An 18,327-nucleotide genomic window follows, 5' to 3' on the forward strand; every position below is an offset into this window, starting at 1 on the left:
TGACTAGACATAATTAGCAATCTGTGCATACTATCATCAACACCAGTGAGCAATGGACCATTATGTTTGGTTAGAGCCAGTTGTTTGAAGTTGTTGGTCCAGCTGTCAGGATGGCTGGCTGAAGCTGCCATCCGGCTCACCACTGTGACTTGGAAGTGTATGAAAGCATTCCACCTGGTTGGGTAAATCTGGTGGTAATTATACATTTCAAATGCCCTTCCATCAGAATTTTCTTTTTTCTTCTTTTGGCTAATTTCCTTCCTTATTGATACCATTCTTCTTTCCTAGCTTCAAGACAAGTGTTATGAAAAGACATGTTAATAAAAAAAAATTAGAACAGTTCACTTGAGATTAGATGCTGAGTGAGGCAGTGTTCGAAAAAGCCTGCTGGAGCCCTATATAAAATGCTGCAAACAAGGCCATATTGTACAGTATATCTATTGCAGTAGACTGAAGTGATGAAACTGATGCCGAGGCTGTTACAGTATTACTGACTATGCTGTGTGTTCTATTTTACATTCTGGCCCATTGGCTTCTCCTACAGTGAATCAATTAGCACTCTCAGTTCATTATTCAGTTCAACAGAGCTAAAACACGCTTACACTCATAACCACGTATGAAAGCAATCTACAGCAAAACATCAAAACTCTGATGATGCGTGTCAATATTCTTTGAACAATCTTGCTGTCATACTTATTTCACAGAAGTTGAGATCTTGTTCTGTTCACATTTGGTGGCTACTACATAATGCATATTTTTGCACTGCAGTTTTAAGAATTATATGACAGTCATGTAGTGTTGACAATGACGAGTGTTTTAAGAGCAGCTTTTAAGTTTCAGAAAGGAACATGGGCCTATTATAGGACATACAGCTCCACTGCAGTTTTGACTGATGCTCATATTAAATCATTTATTTGTGGACTCTTAGGCAGACTACCAAAGAAGGTAAATAAAACAAGCACAGCAGCATGGTTTTCTGGTTGTCAGTCACTTTCCTTTGACGGATAACAAGCACTTGAGAATATGAAAAGGCCCTTACTAACTTTTTTAGCCAACAGGTTTTACCAGGACACAACCAAGAGGCTGTCAAGATTGTCTCTATTTCACAGTCAGAAAGTCTTTTAGACAAATCAAAAGGCTGATAGACCACTTTACTTTGAAGTTCTAAAAGGATGAAATATCACTCAAGGTAAAATTAAGTTGGGTTTGCTCTGATCTCAGTTAGACATGCATGCAAGGCATGCAGGCTTCCAAATCTGAGATCACACTGTTTTGAATATAGCAAACATAGAAAGATCTACTGCCACTCAATTCTAGAGACTTAATTCCTCTTGTGAGATCAAAACAATTCTTATGCAAACAGTGCTGTCTTTGCTTGCTCTCAAGATTTGATCTGAGCTTACAAATCTGCAATACAGTTTTGGAGACGAATCGGAGACCTTCAGTTAAAGTAAGTAAGTAAAATGTATTTATATAGCATTTTTCACATATTAAAATCACAAAGTGCTTTACATAAAACATATAATATGAAACATATTAAAAAATATATACAATATACAAATAAAATAAAGTGGGGACAGGTCAACCAAACGCCTGTTTAAAAAAGTAGGTATTTAACTGATTTTTAAAAGAGTCAACAGAGACAGCAGATCGTATTGGAGGAGGCAGAGCATTCCAAAGTCTCTGCGCTACTGACTCGAAGGCCACCACGGGCCCTAAGCCAGGTGCGAGGAACAGTTAGTAAATTTGACAAAGTAGAGGTTAGAGGGCGCGCTGTCAAATAAGGTTCCAGTAGGTCAGCCACATATGCAGGTGACTGACCGCACAATGATCTACTGTTAGTGTGAAAATCTTAAACTGAATCCTATATTTCACAGGTTGCCAGTGCATTGACTTGAGTACAGGGATGATGTGAGACCGTCTAGATGACCTTCTAAGTAGCCTTGCGCCAGCCTTTTGAATGGATTGAAGGCGATCGAGGCCAGACATACTGAGTGCAGAGAATAGTGAGTTACAGTAGTCAATGCGGGAAGAGATAAATACATGTATGAGCGTCTCTAGTTCAGCAGTAGAAACTACAGATTTCAGTTTAGAAATATTTCTCAGGTGGAAAAAAACAAGATTGGGTTAGCTGCTTTACATGTGTCAAACAATGTTGATTTATCGAACATCACTCCTAAATTGCGCAGGTTTGACCGGACAGCAGAGAAAATAGGCCCAATACATTGTATGATTGTGGGGATGACCTTTTCTTGAACAATCAGAACCTCCGTTTTATCAGTATTGAGCTGTAATGAATTTACTGCTACCCAGTCCTTAATAGCGTTGAGACAGTCAAGAAACATAGACAATAGAGGCCTCACTGGGTTTAAATGAAAAGTTTAGCTGGATATCATCTGCATATAACTGCTAAGCAATATTGTATCTGTTTATGATGTGTCCCAAAGGCAGCAAATATAACGAGAATAGCAGGGGCCCCAGAACCGAGCCCTGTGGGACACCACAGGACACTGGAGAGGAGTCTGACACATCTGTCAGTGAGAAACGATGAAAACCAGTCTAGAGCTGTGCCTGATATACCCACCAAATCGGGTTACCTTTTAATCAGGATGTGATGGTCTACTGTGTTGAATGCTGAGCTGAGGTCAAGAAGTACCAACACAGAACAATCACCCACATCAGAGGACATTGAAATATCGTTAGAACCCCTCAGAAGAGCAGTTTCTGTAAAGTGCTGTTTCAGTTAGCCACTGTAGCAACTTAAGCCAGGCGCAATTCCCAGCTCCAGGGGTCTGATTCCGGAATGCCCGACTCCCTGCTGGATCAGCAAACCTTCTGTTAGTGCCGTTTGCGCTGCCGCTGGTCACCAGCCTGCTGTGACCACAGGCGCTAGGATTTATACTGGGTGGATTTGAGTGAGAAACAAAACAGTGTATCTCATCCTGATGCTGCATGATTTGGACCAAATTAAACAAATTGTATCTATGATCGCACCCTCAGATGTTGTCGAGTACGACCATTTCTACTACAGCTCAGGAGCATACAGACAACAGAGTTGTCTTCCTCTCAGTCATTTGTAATACATGCAAAGAAGTGACACTAATTGCATAACCACAGCTTCTTGCAATGGGTTCTCACCAAGTCTGGCAAGCCTGGGCCGTAGAGTAGCCTTTCTGGCACAAATGCACAATGCATGCATGCTGGGCAGGGGGAGCGGGGATCATTTTTAGAAACTCAGGGGGCGTACAGGGACTCATAGGCTGGTGTGAAAAAGCCCAGTGTGTTCCCGGTTCACGTTTTGCTCTCTCCTGATGTGCTAATGGTGAGCCATGAAGGTTTTCGGATGTCACAACTGATCTCAATATTGTGGGTACACACATTAGACACTAAATAGTAGTAGGGTGTAGTAACAGGTGGCAGAAACAGGTGAATTTGTCAGCATGTGTAAGCATAATTCAGTAATTTTTTTTTGTTGTATTGCCTTTATTGATAGGGCAGATTAAGTAAGGAAAGTGGGGGAGAGAGTGGGATGACATGCAGCAAAGAACCAAACTCTCGACCTGCGACAAGGACTGAGCCTCTGTACATGGGGGTGCACACTCAACCAGGTAAGCTAACCAGGCGCCCCCATAATTCAGTTTTTAAATGTGGTTTCCTGACTAACAGACTACTTTTTTATATATTTTCTAAAATGCATAGTCACACTGTAAATCCTTTCGTTTATGTCATTGAATAATGAGTAGAGTGACAAACCAGCTTTTATCATAATGGAAGAAATTGCAGATTTTTTGTATCAAGTAATGAAGTACTAAATAATCTAATGTGGAAAACAAACAGCGGGCAGCACCTGTTGTTAGTACTGTACATGTGAGTTGAGATCAGAAACTAGAAGGTGATATGTTCAGACAAGTGGTCCAGCACGCGGGCTTTACAGTCATCAGTAGTTTCCAACTGACACTGCTGTAGCCAGGGAGACTCTTCACTCAGTCAGGCATGAAAGAAGAGAGACGAAGAAACCACATCAAGTCATGGGGGAGCTGATGGGAAAGTGATACACAGTGAGTGACCTGGAGAACAATGCATCTCTGCCCTGCCTGTGGTCTGCTGGCAGGCTGAGAGAGAGGAGATAGCAGAGACGTAGACTGACTCACTGAGCTGAGGCTCATAAGAGAGCTGTGATCGCGGTGATCCAAGATGGCGTCCATACGTGGGAGGACAGGCTTTGCTTTCATGTCCACTCCGTCGTCTTTTAAAATGACAAGAAGTGGTTGTATTGAATGTCCCCATCTGCTGTTGCTTGGTGGGCTTGAGTTTGCCATGATATGCTTTCAGCATATTTTGTGAGCATACAGTACCTGCGATTAATCGCGAGTTAACTATGGACAATCATGCGATTAAACACAATTAAATATTTTAATTGAATGACAGCCCTAGTTTCAATGTGTTTATTGAACCTGTCCAACATATAGTGAGTTTATAGAAGCTTTAACGTGTTGTTGTAAACACCTCTAGCTCTAGAAACAGCATACCTTCATCCAAACTTTAATGGAATTTGGATGGAGAAGTTGATGACACGATTTGATTTTCATCATGTCCTAATGACCTTATTAAAGTAGCAATAGAAGAATTGAAAGTCTGGTTAATTTTTGAATGCCTATTAATGGGAAACTCCAGCAATTTGATGCATCAATGTCTATATAAAGGTCTTGGGGAGTACTATAGCATATGTACAAAAAAGTTGTATGAAGCGGCTCCAGAGGGAGCTGTGCGAAATCTGATCAATCGCCTCAAGGTGAAAAATCTGGTAAAAAACCTGGTTGAGTTGAGTTAGATAGAGTTTACCAGACATCTGTAGCCGGCTCCTCTTCTCTGCTGGATGCTAGCAGCTCAAAGCTACAGCTGCTACGAGCATAACACACCCAAATCTCTGACTGAACTGTCAGCAGTCAAGTAACATTGTGGGTAATGTAAACAAGGAAGAAGAACAGCATGTAATAAAAAGGACGAAATCTCTGTTTCTCAATCAATTTTGACATGTTTTTTTATGTTCATTGTGAGTCCGACAAGGTTATAGGAGTGCAATGCTAAACTGGTGAATTGCACTTTTAAGCTTTTTCATTTTGGCCAATGCAATAGGCTGTATCATAGTTGGGGATACATGACGATGTATAGTGCTTGTATTACTCAGCAGAATTAAGCGTTCTTGCCATTATTCACATTCATTGAGAGCTTTCAATCACATCTTTCTGGCCCACTTTTTGTCCCATGTGCACTGTACCGTAGCCACTACCGTCATGTGTGTTTAGAGAACTCTTACTTGATAGAGATAAAATCCTTCAGATAGGCAGAGACCCCGAGAAGCTTGCAGTGGTTGGTGATGTAGCTTACGTTAGTCAGGACGATTTTCTTCTTATACATCTTCCCCACTTCAAAGTCCTAAAACAGAACATTCACCTTAATGTCAGTCTAAAATCTATCAACGAAAGATCAAAAATCCACTGTTAATTACATAGTTTTCAAGAGGAAAAATGAACATTACGCACAAGTATATTAGTATTCATCATGCTTAAATCCATGAATTCCTATAACAAAGTCGTTTCAGAATGTGCAATCTACAGAACCAGTAGTGTGGTACCTTAAACAGGATGACCTCTGGTTTACTGATGAATGGAGGCCCTTTCAGCTCCTTTCCTTGAACCTTTTTAGGAGGAATGCTGAGCTTTCCACTGGCCACTGCAGGTTCTTCCTGCTTTACTTCTGTCTGCACCAATGCTGTTTTCTCATTCAAAAGCATCTGTAACCACACAGGGAAGCAACAGCTGGTTAAGTAATATAAAATAATCACTATAATAAAAACTCTTGTCAGCACACCGTAACAACTAAATCTAAATTCACTGACATTAAAAAACCTCTTTATATAGAACACAGGTGAAAGGCAGAAGTAGGAAATGTATTTTGAGAGAATGCCTAGTGCCTATGAAACTAAATCCTAAACTGAACTTTCTGTCATCATAAATTAAAAAAAATAAAAAATAAAAAAGTTTGTTACTTGTCAGTTGTTTCTTTAGTTCCTCAGATTTTTCCTTTGTGTTTGATTTTATCCTCTGAATGCATGAACAAGAATGGAATGTGATATCCTACAGATTAAGTGGTGGTGTAAATATGCATCATATGTTATTAGTTGCACAAAAGATGAAATATCATTTAATGTAGCATTATGAAATTCTATTATGAGATTGAAACAATGCAAAATATAAATATCAAAAAGTGTTCTTTGTTTTAAAAAGGCAGAGTTATAATAGTGTATAATCAACTATCGGTACTTGACAATTTTCATACAAGGTGCTAGCAACACCTTTTAGATAGAACCAAAAAAGTACTGAGGATCGACAACGAGTCCTGGTCGGAACTAGCTCAAACCGAATATATGGCATGCTGTGTCAGACAGTGTTGAATAACATTAATTTTCCAACATTTAGGCTACTTAAGGACAAACAAAAGAGGTAAACTGTGTGTTAAAAGGTTTAAAAGTGTTACACTTTTTATGGTTTTGACATTTTATCCCTGCTCTATTCTTTCTGTATAGTAAAGCACTTGAAGTGAACTGACATTTCCTCATTATTCTCCCCCTCATGAATCATCTTATTAGCTTGGTTACATTGCTGTGCTCATCTAACGGACTAGCCATTACTGTGTTGAGAAGTAGCCGGTGATGAGGGAATGAGTCAGATCTGCATGTTAGGAGGAGAGATCGCTTCCACTTGACTTGTCACTTGCTCACAGCTCTGAGCTGTAAGCACCGTGCTCGCTCTGAGGCCTCAAAGGCACCAGCACAATGAGAAGTGATGCCTGTCGCCGCACATTTCAAGTATGTGGAGGGCTGGATGAGACAGATAGCCAACTCACCTCCATGGCAGTGAGCTAGAGACACTCCTGCTTCTATCAGCCACTACCACAGAGCAGCTCTTGAGCAAGGCACTTCATCTTCAGATTCAAAGAAAAAGTCAGAATCAATGCTGTCACTGTGGTGCAACACTGTGGTGATGGAGTTTGATTGATTACATATGTATTGTAGAACTTAGTCAGTGCTAGTTGCCTACAGGCACTCATTGTACTGTATGCTAATGTGTTACTCAGCACAGATATTAGTGTGATGCTTCTATCTATTAACAAGTAAAACAACAATCACTTTCCTTATCATTGTCATCATCAGTAGTTAGAGTAGCAGTAGTACTATCATTATTCTATTAATGATATGTTTTAATGGATTAATTAGTTTAGCCAGGGATCATTTTGCAGGGGAGGAATTGTGAAAGTACGAGCAGCCACATTTAGCTGGATAGGAAAAGAGCTGCGGGCAATAGGTGAAGTCAAACCTCTAACAAGTCACTGAACAGTTTTCTGTGGTATAGAAAACCACTTGTGGCGTGCAAGTTCTGAACACAGATACTTGTGGTACAAACAATGCAGTTATTCCAACTATGACGGTCCAGCTGCTGGAAACACACGCATAGCACCGGCGACATAATGTACCACAAATCTCCATCTTTAAGAATTTGAGCAACTTATTTATTTAACAATTATATGGTTATACCATTGTTATACCATTGTTATATGCATTATATTATGTTACATATAACTTTTTTTTTCATTATTTATAATTTGTTTTTTTTATTTATATTTTTACTAATGAATTAATTGTTAAATCAATAAAACATGACATGACAGAAAAAGTCAACAATACAATTCCCGAGATTCCGAGGTGACTTCTTTAAATGTCCTGTTTTGTCTGACAGTCCAAACCCAAGGATATTAACTTTGCAGGGACATCAAACATTTGTTTATTATTATTATTAAATTATTGCACTTTTTGTACTATATTGAATGTGAAACTGTATGTTGTCTGTGTTCTCAACGGCCTACCTGGTTAAATAAAGGTTAAATTAAAAATAAATTTAAAAAACTAAAGAATTTTACAACTGTTGTTAATGAATCGACAAATTTTTCAGCACTAATTGCCTACATCCCTAATGTAAACCTCTCCCATTTTTAATGCAAACAGTGATGGCAAACAGAAAAGCTCTTATCTAAAAATATCAGTACAAGCCCTCAAAAACTTGGATTGCCTCATCACTGTGGCCTGATTGTTGACCTGGGAGGGTTAAGACAGACTGTGCTACTGTACATGAACGAGAACATGATCTCTCACTGGTTTCCCATCCACAAAAACTGACACCTGTGTTTATATGAACACAATAACAAGCCGGAGGTCGAGCTAAAGGCAATTGAACCTGTGTTTTGTCCCTGTTCCTACCCATGCAACCTCAACCGCCAGGTTTCAGCCAGCCTGATTAAATCAGTGAACTAGAATTCAGTTGAATCAGCTTTGTTGTTTACGTCGAACCTGCTACGCAACTACTTCAAATCAATTAAATGTTGGCTTTCAGTGGAGTTATTTATACAACGTGCTTCAGTTTTCAGGTGGGGAATTCAGCTGTTGAAAACTATGCAATAAGCACATCCATAGAAAGAGGATGTCAGTGCTGTACCGTAAATGGGACATGATTTATGAGTGTTTAAATTTAGCAGCTTGCAGGAATTTGCTTTTGGTTGGCAGTGGCTGTTGTTTAGTGCACCTTGTAGTTCTGGTCCCACAGCCCAGAGAACTCAGGCTCAGCCAGGCTGTCAGCAAGGCTCTGGTCGTCCACTTCATGGTGCATGGTTTCCCCCAGGTCCTCAACATCAGAGGAAGGTGACGATGAGCTGCTGCTGTCACTGAACTGTCTTAACTGCTGGACAAACGCACACACGCACATTGGGTCAAAATTGTTCAAAATGCATTCCGTGGCATCACGCGGTCATTTCACAAATGTCATCTCAGATGTAATGAGCCACTCACAATTGTGGCACTCTCCTCGGTGGCTGATGGGGGGCTGGGATCCAGGTAGTACAGGAGCTTCTCTCTTGCTCTCCCCAGAGATGGGAACTTGTCAGTGGTTGTGGGTTTAGGCAGCCGTGCCCGGTGCCTCTTTCTGTTCTTTACCAGCTGTTCCTCCTGAAGGATTTTTGCCACAATCTCCACTCTCTTTGACTTCTGCCTGTCCTCGAATTCCCTGAGAAAGGCAAATCAACAACACTGTAATATACTGAAATGCGGTCATGTATTCTTCAGCACACAGCGAGAGAAAACACCCACACACTGCTGCATGGAGTGGGAGTGGAGGACATGCATGTGGGAGAGGAGAGGAGAGGAGAGGACTTACTCTTGTTTTCGTTTTAACTCCTCTAGTTGTTTCTGTTGGTACATATGCTTGATACTGTTGATTCCTTGGGCCTGAAGGGATTCTCTCAGTTGTCTCTGTCGCTGCTCTTTCCTCTGGTTGTTTGCTTTAGCTCTGCTTTGATGGACCCGTAAGCTCTCCTAAAGAAATACCATGAGATTAATAAAGCTATATTTGACCACATCATATTTGAGCCTTATAAAGAGTTCATCATCATTTGAAGTAGGAAAGATGATTATCACAGAGCTATTTTATCCTCAAATATGAAATGTATCTGTTGAATGTTGAATTGGAAGACACTTGAGGGGGTGTAATGACAATCAAATGAAAATGTGGTTTCTGCTTCACATCTCTCCTAGCTAGGAGGAGTGGATAGAATAAATAAATCCAGGTCCTAATGACAGAAATGTATGATGATTTCCTTTGGCTTCCTAATGAAAGTATGTACAACACAGTGATTTGCAATGTAAAATTCACATGATCACAGACATTATTGCAACTTCAACAAGTCATATATGTTCAACATTCTTATGCATATGACATCTCCCATTAAAAACACTGGTACTCATACTGTAAAAACTACAGAGCCCATCAGGTGTCATGATACAAGCATATATCTTGTGCTAACAAGTGAGTAATTCATGCCCTTGAATTTAAAACATACATTATAAATTTGTGCTCTTAAATTAATGTTACTGTAACAGCAGGAACTGAAGTTCCAAGTTGTCGTGGCTACTCTGGTCAGTTAAGGAGGAAGCATCTGCCGGGCTCCATTTAATTGGTTAGCTTAAAGGCAAATGGTAAATTAAAAAGCACAAATATACTTATAACTTATGGCTTATATACGCTTACACTGATTTTGATAATATATCAGCACTCATAATGCACATTACAAAAAGGTTGTTTCATAACTTTTAATTGTTAATAATTATTCCTAAACATTCAGAATGTGTTCATACTAGTAGTAATAATGTCAACTGATGGTCCTTTGCTTGAGATGCATTATAACACAATTATGACAATTATGCTGCAATAATAATCATTAGACAAACATCAGAATGACATTCAGTTATTACATGCAAGCAATTAACTCTACAGTTACATGTGTGCCATTTTAGCACAAATCAAATTAGGCAACGTTGTATCACCATGTCTTTAAAGCTTTATGGGTATATAATGCATCACTAAATATGGTTTGTACTTAAAAGGTTACTCACTTATGCACTTTGGAATAATCTTATAATGCACTATAGATATGATAGCTTTAGAAAATGTTAATAATACATAGCGCTACAGCCTGCGTATCTCATCACTGCTATAGCAACACCCATAATGCTACAGTATCAGTATGGGTGGGTGCGGTTGCTCACTTGAGTGGCTGCTATGTTAGATTTCAGTGACTTGACAGCCTGTATCCTCTTTTCCAGTAACTCCCTGTTCTCTTGCTCCTTCTCAGCCTCTTGCTGATGCATCCTGAATGAAAAGGGTACAATCACAAAGCATGTAAATGCTCAAATACAGCGACAGAGAGAAAAACAAATATCCTGTTACTGCTTGGGATTGAAACTTCCAGGAGCTAAGCAACATTGAGGTTAACCATTATAACTCAGAGAAATAATGTATTCTCTATAACCCTGGCTCTGAGTATAACAAGACTATTCACTTTAGCTTTTAAGTGGTAAATACTGATAGCAAACACTGTTCGGCTCAGGTTCCAGATACATATAGGCATTTAAAAAAAAAACAAAAAAAACATTCATATACTATACATATAAAAAATACATTTAAATCTTACTGAAACAAAATGTATGAGGTATGGCGAAACTAAACAAAATAGAAGAGAATAATTCTCAGAAATAAATCCACAACCTTGGCGTTTAAGACATATAGGACTTTCTTCTGTTTAAAGGAAAGGCCTCTGATTGGCTGATCGTTTTGGCTGTTACTAGACAATGACCTCTGTAAGTACTTGGAGCAGAAAATTATGTTAATCAAAGGTAGAGCCCCGTTATATAAATAGACAATAATTATATTTCCCTTGACGCATGTTGCCGTGGTATAATAGGATAATCCACCCAAAGCAGTGTGGTTATTGAAAAATCTATATGCTGCACAAATATATAGCTTAATTAAAAAATACAAAAAAGGTTAAGAAATGTCTGGGCTTAAAGTGTACATTATTCAAACAGGAGTAAATTGTGGATTTTTTGGTACTATTTTCAGCTGCTGATTAATACACATTTGGTGTAAATACATTTGTATGTATAGCGTATGTAGGCTTGACTCATAATAAACTACAGTGCTTATCTTCGTGTTAATGAAAGAACATGTGACCCTCAATGGCACAGAGGAATAAACTACAGTGCAGCAGGCTTTGACTTCTCAGGGAAAATTATACTTATAGTAGGGATCAGTTCTTTTTTTATGGGTATTTCTGACAATAAGAAAATATATAATATTGTTAGCCTTTTCCTTTAAAAGGAACAGTAACCCCAAAATCAAAAATATATATTTTCCTCTTAACTGTAGTGCTATTCATCAATCTAGATTGTTTTCGTGTGAGTTGCCCAGTGTTGGAGATAATGGTCGTAGAGGTGTCTGCCTTCTCTCCAATGTAATGGTAGTAGATGGCACTTGGCTTGTGGTGCTCAAAGCGCCAAAAAAATACATTTGAAAAACTCAACAGCAATGTGTCTTTCCAGAAATCATGACTCAGTTACTCAAGATAATCCAAAGACGTGGTTGTGAGCAGTTTCATGTAGGAACTATTTTCTTTCTTCTTTTCTTTCTATTTTCTAGGAAGCGTACTCATGGATAAGAGGCTTGTGCTTGTGACAGTGCGAGATGTCAACATTAAGGGCATCTTCCATGGGCTGAGCTGTAGCATACCTGAACTGTACCGATAATGCTAGTTCAGGTGAGCTAGTAGTATTGCTAAGCTACAGGTAGCTCAGCCGAGGAGGACGAGCCTCTCTTCCATTCCGTCCGTGCGGTGAGTTGGCGCGTGTAGTTCGTTAGAAAGAAAATAGTTCCTACATGACTGCTCACAACCAGGCTTTGGATTATTTTGAGTAACCAGGTCATGATTTCTGGAAAGAGACATTGCTGCTGAGTTTTGTTAAATGTATTTTATTTGCCATTTTGTGCCATTTTGATCCATTTCATTAGCGAGAAGACAGACATCTCTACGGCTGATATCTTCAAACTGGGCAACTCAAATCAAACCAATCTAGATTGATAGATAGCATAACAGGTAAGAGGAAAAATGTGTATTGTTGATTTTGGGGTGAACTGTCTCTTTAAGGCTTTGAGGTGGACCTAAGGTGACTGTATTGGATTTCTAAAACTCTTGCCTTCAATTGGCAACAAGACCCTTATGTTAGGGGGGTGACCAGTCAAAGTCACATAAGCCCACTATCACCATAGCCTAATATAAACCAGAACAAAATCTACATTTCATGCACATCACTTTTTCTCCTCAGAGCTGATCTACTATTCACTTTCAGCTTTTCTGTATGAATTTGAGCTCTGTAAAGTATCCTGTCAGGCTTGCTTGTATTATATTTTGCCAGTATGAGCGAATGGATGGATTCAAAAGGATGTGTCAACTCTCCAATGAGTCCTCTGAGATACACCATATTCTTGTTCTACTCTAAGCCCTATTTATTGTCTTAAAAGCTGATTACCTTTTAATGGTCTCTTTCAAGTACTTAGCAGCTATCTTGCGGCTCGCCTGGCCTTCTTCAATTTTCTTCTGACATTCAGCCTCCTCTTTCCTCAGCATGGCTGCCTGTTTACTATCAGAACACAATCACAAACACTTACAAGGTTGATATAACCTATTCCCCACACGGGCTTATCATAAAAAGAATCGATAAAACAATGTCATAGCACATTTTTACAGGACAAACAATAGTTCATATGATATGGGAGTGATACTTTGAATATACAAGACACTATGTTGCATTTAATCTCACAAATTAATAATTGTTCATATTCTGAGATCAATCATTTTGTTTGCACAACAGAGCAGACACGCGCGCGCACACACACACACACACACACACACACACACACACACACACACACACACACACACACACACACACACACACACAGTGTGAATGGAAAGGAGGGTTGTTTTCCCTACTCCCTGAGGTGCTGCATCTTGAGCTGCAGGTTCTGGCTGGCTTTCCTCTCCTGCTTCAGCCTCGTCGCTGCCTTCTGGTTCTTAAGGACTTGGAAGACCCACTCCTCCTCCTGCACCTCCTGCCGGAGTGATGAGAACCTGCCAAGCTCCACCTCCACCTCACTCAGCTCCATTCTGAGGAGCCAAGAAGTAAAATGAGATGGATGTAGATAGAACATGAAATTAATACCGGTAATGCTGACTGGTGGTGTATTTTATCTACCACTACAGTCACTTACTGCAGTAGGTAAGAAGCTAGACCTCAATGGGGTTTTGAAGCACAATGCGGATTTGATTTTGTAGTTTTTATTTAAATCATGATTAAGAACAGATCACTCAACTGAATCGATGGGTCAAACAGGCAAACACTTAATGGGTGATTATTGAAAAGCCTACGAAACAGCCATTCAGACCATTATAGGAAAACTAGCAGTTTGTTAAAACAGAATGAGGGAGGATTCCTTATAGGTTCTTTAAAATGAGCGAAACTGCTCCACAACACACTGGAATGATTTTTTCTTTTGTATTAAACAGTCCAACATAACAAAGGCAAAGCTTTTCTTGCATATCAAACTCGAAGATGGTTCTTCACAGCATTTACCACTGTGATGCAGATGCACAAAATGTTAAGTAACCAGGCTTCCTGAATAAAAAGAGCCCTGTTAGAAAAAAAAACACAAGAATGCATTGGTGTGACGTGTTGTTTCAGCTACCGTTGAGATGATGAAATACAATCCAGGGAGTTTGTTTTGAGAAATAGATCTACGGGACACCTAAACACTGCCTAGAGGTTTGTAATATAATTATAGTATATAGAAAGTTATCATGGTGGAACGTGCACTACTGATTGACAAATACAGTGCTTTGTTGCCGGATGATGCCACATTGTGTTGCGGTAAAAGTTTGGGCAGGTTGAACTTTTTTGCTGGATGACTATGCTTTTTTTAGCCCTCTGTGTTTGCCCCAGTGTTAATGCAGCAGTACCACTGACTGTATTTTTTTATGCTGTACTAAAGCCTGTCAGAACAAGACTTTATTGTTAAACCATTTTCCTTTCGGACTCACTCTTGTTGCTTCAGCCTAGTGTTGATGTGGCCCTCCAGCTCCTCCTCACTCTGCAGCTTTTGACACAGATTCTTATGCTGGGCTCGCAAACGAAACACTGCCACACTGCAGAATGAAATAAACAAAGAGTGGAATACAGAGGAGTAGGGCAAAACAGAAACATCTCATATATGAATATAAAGTACAGACCAGTAACTGTTTGTCCATTTTGAACACACCTGTTGTCTTCTGCTCTCTGTTGCTCTATGTCTTTCTCCAATTTATCCCTTTGTTCCGCCAAAGTTTCGACGTTCTGGCGACAGAGTTTAAGCTCTTCTCTGGGAAAAGAAACACAAAATAACAGAGACAGGTTTGAGTGTTGAAATCGAAAGCGATCCAGATCAAAGCCAATCAGACAGAAAATGTCTGATAAGCATTAGGCTAATGGATTTCCTTGCAGCCATTGCATTAAAAGGAAGGTAATTCTGTCGGCTAACAAGGTAATCTAATGAAGATATTGAAAAGCTGAGAGTGGACACACACACACCTAAACAGCTATTGAATTGCTCAATGTTCTTTTTGCAGTTTAATGGTGTGCAACAGAACAATCTGTGACGGGAAAAGAAAATCTTGGCACATGGTACGGTAAAAGCTTCAGATTGGTTAAAAGCCAGGTGTGCTTAGTGTCCATTAAACTCATGTTTGATCAGAGTGCAGTACAGCTCCACTCTGACCTTTGATGTTTTGTGCAAAAGGAAAATGACAGCCATTTTAGCTGGGGATGACTTCACAGTTCATCGGGTGCTTAATGGCTCGCAGTGCAGACAAATAAAAAGAGGGAAGAAAAGTGGGAAGAGAGGACATTATGGGAAATGTAATCTCTTCAGCTGAAATAATTTCCTGCAAATAGCTGAATCAATTGGTACAGAAATGATTGGCCCTGTGTGAAGAGGGCAAGAGGGGAAAGACCTGGAAAAGTGGAATAATGCTGAAAAAAAAAGAAGAATTTTCCAAAAACTAAAAAAAGATAGTGGAAAATTGTTTTTTCTTAGCAATGCAACAACCTGTGACAAAAAGACGCTAAAAGAACGCATGCATGGTTTTCCATTACGTGTACAGGTTTCAGTAGAGTCTAGAAAGACACAGGGATCGCTATCTAGAGTATGATGCTACTGTGGCTCTAGAGGTCTGTTGATTGCCAGGTCCAGACCTGGCTTTCAGCACGTCATGCTCCTTCTGTTGGTGAAAGCAGTCCAGCTGGTCCAGGTTTCGTCTCAGCTTGAACATCCGTGCTGTCTCGGCATAACTCCTCTTCTTACCATTGACGGCTGCAACCGCAAGGTCACCATCGCCATCCATATCACTATCGTCCTCTCTTCAGGCAGATGGGAAATTACATTTAGGAAAAGAGGGCATGTTTAACACAAAATCTATGCATTATGTACATAAAATGATACCACCATTATGCATGGATGTGTTTGTACTGAGGTTTTACGATGTAGAAAACATAATACTCAATTCTGGAAAAAATACTTTTTTTTTTCTAATTCAAATATATTGAGAATCATATTGAGTGACATTGACTTGATGTTTTAAATACTGAGAGGGAGATAACAGGATTAAGGATTAATACATAGATGGTATATGTAATTGTCTGTGATATTATCCACAAAAAAGCAAGAAACACTTACTCATACAACTCTTCTAACCACTTCAAATCAGGAGAAAGGACTGCCTCTTCATCTTTAAAGGTCTTCTGGCCTGGACCACCTTCTGATATTAAAAGTGAGGATTTCAGAGTCTCTTAAAACTGAGGTAACAAAGACAGTTTTGTAGATTGTGAATTAAGGAGAAGAAGGTATCTTAGTGACTACAAATCTAGAGACTACAAGCTGCATTTAGCAAACAAGGCAGCAACAGGAGCTGTCACTCACCCTCATTGTCCTCATCATCATCAGTGCTGAGATGGACATCCAGCTCTCCACACCTGTCTGACGCCACATCAAAAGGACTGTTCCTGTCTTCGACGTCCATTTTGCCTTATTTATGAATAACACACAGGTGCATATTGCCAGACAAACCTGAACTGAATCGTTGGAAGCCACCTTCATTCGGCAGACATTAGGCGTTAATGCATTAATTCAGTATTCAATCTTACTGTAACGTTAGCATAATGTAATCGTTAGCTCATGTTGCTTGTCAACACGAATAGTCGCTGGTTTCATTTAAAAAGTTGATTTTATTTTTATTTTTTAAAATGTTGTTTGGTGGATAATATGTCTGCCGATTTGAAGATTGGCTGTTGGTGAATTGCAGCAGATGTTAAGTCGTATTTTTTTTAGGTGTATCATATTGGCACTAAGTAAGGCAACATTCAATAACCAGATTTCTGAATGGAATTTCGCGTGTCGTTTCTCGATAGTGGCTGAATTAGCTGAAATTGGAAAGCTATCGTTAGAAAGTTTGGCAACTAACGTTATGTTAAGGCACAATTAATGCTGAATTTAGGCTGTATAACATTTAAAGTTAAACACTTCATTTAACGAACATGGAGCCGTTACCTTGCTTGTCTAGGCGCCACCTCTATTGGCAAGATATCTTCTCAAAACGACTTTTTCCTCACAACAAAAGTTAATCCGCCATGTTTGTTAGTGTTTCCAAGGAGACGGGACGCAAGGGGCGAGGCCTTGAAGCCCCTTGAGGAGTCTGAACTTCCAACTGAAACCTGCTGGTGGCAACGTTTTGGCAAATTATGATCCAAGGTCCGCCAAAATTATACAATAAGAGGTTCAAAGAGTAAAACACAATAAAATCACATTGTGCACCAGTAAATGGTAGGCAAAGTAGGCCTACTTTATGTTAAATAGGAATCACTGTAGCCTGATGTGCGTAGGCCTACATGATGTTCTTCTAATCGCAGCTCTGATTAAAAGTATTTTCGAATAAATTAGGAAGACCTTTTTTTTTTTTACACACAGTGCCAGTGATATTTTGTGACTTTCTGACTGTTGTTACATTTCAATATAATTTCCTTCACCAGCACTGTTGTATTTCTTCTGATTGAGATCAGGCGAGCCGCACTCAGCAGGAAATAATGTATCTCAGCTGGTTCAGAAAGAATGATAAATCTGAGTAATGCAAAATCTTTTGTCAATTCCCTATCTGATTTACAGTACACTGGGGAAATACATTAATTTGTAGTTGATCAGTATTGCACTGGCACAATGAGCTTTTTACTGGAAAGATTATCTTTTATTTGACACAATAAAGTCTTTCAATCATCATAATGTTGAAGAGGAATTCAGAAAAAGAAGGAGAGAAGTGTGTCTCCTACTGTAGGCTATACCATGTTGGAAATTTGTGTTAGCCTTCAGGAATATTTTGTAACACCATGGGAGACTGAATACATAAATAGGCCTAGTATGAGTGTGTATGTGGATGTGTAGCGTTATTAGAGAGATAAAGGCAGAGCAAAGTAACTGTGAGGGAAGCAGACTACAACTGACATAAAGGATGGCTCAACAGGAGGGAAGCAGACTGAGTAGAGATGGAGAAGGAGAATACATGAGGGTGAGAGGAATAAGAAATAGTTTATGTTAGGGAGACACGGAGAAGAATCCTATGCAGTGCATTGCAGCGTGTAGCTACTGCAGCCTGGTATCATATCAAAAGAACTTGCAGTGCAAATCCAAGTGAAAGGTCCGGTGGGAGGGAGAGACAGTGGTTTAAATCCACAGCCACAGATTCTATAGGCCTGCCTCTGCTCCCCAGGGTGAGGCAGCAGAAACCAGGGCAGGCGCACTGTTGCAACTG

At 39.6% G+C, this 18,327-nt stretch overlaps 1 protein-coding gene across 1 annotated transcript in view; it reads right to left on the minus strand.

Annotated features, from left to right (window-relative positions):
* The window catches only part of cfap74 (cilia and flagella associated protein 74), a 58,075-nt gene extending 41,527 nt beyond the window's left edge, over positions 1-16,548 (minus strand). Inside the window, exons 1-13 of the mRNA XM_078253924.1 lie at positions 16,449-16,548; positions 16,206-16,287; positions 15,725-15,889; positions 14,754-14,852; positions 14,536-14,640; positions 13,432-13,605; positions 12,968-13,078; positions 10,652-10,754; positions 9,264-9,421; positions 8,900-9,113; positions 8,637-8,792; positions 5,636-5,794; positions 5,318-5,436 (exon numbers count right to left, since the gene is read on the minus strand). Coding sequence (XP_078110050.1) covers positions 5,318-5,436; positions 5,636-5,794; positions 8,637-8,792; positions 8,900-9,113; positions 9,264-9,421; positions 10,652-10,754; positions 12,968-13,078; positions 13,432-13,605; positions 14,536-14,640; positions 14,754-14,852; positions 15,725-15,889; positions 16,206-16,287; positions 16,449-16,548 — 1,745 coding nt within the window. The remainder of the gene's footprint in view (positions 1-5,317; positions 5,437-5,635; positions 5,795-8,636; positions 8,793-8,899; positions 9,114-9,263; positions 9,422-10,651; positions 10,755-12,967; positions 13,079-13,431; positions 13,606-14,535; positions 14,641-14,753; positions 14,853-15,724; positions 15,890-16,205; positions 16,288-16,448) is intronic.
* Positions 16,549-18,327: the final 1,779 nt, after the last annotated feature.

Source organism: Sander vitreus, chromosome 7 (genome assembly GCF_031162955.1).
Source record: "Sander vitreus isolate 19-12246 chromosome 7, sanVit1, whole genome shotgun sequence".
Classification (NCBI taxonomy): Eukaryota; Metazoa; Chordata; class Actinopteri; order Perciformes; family Percidae; genus Sander; species Sander vitreus.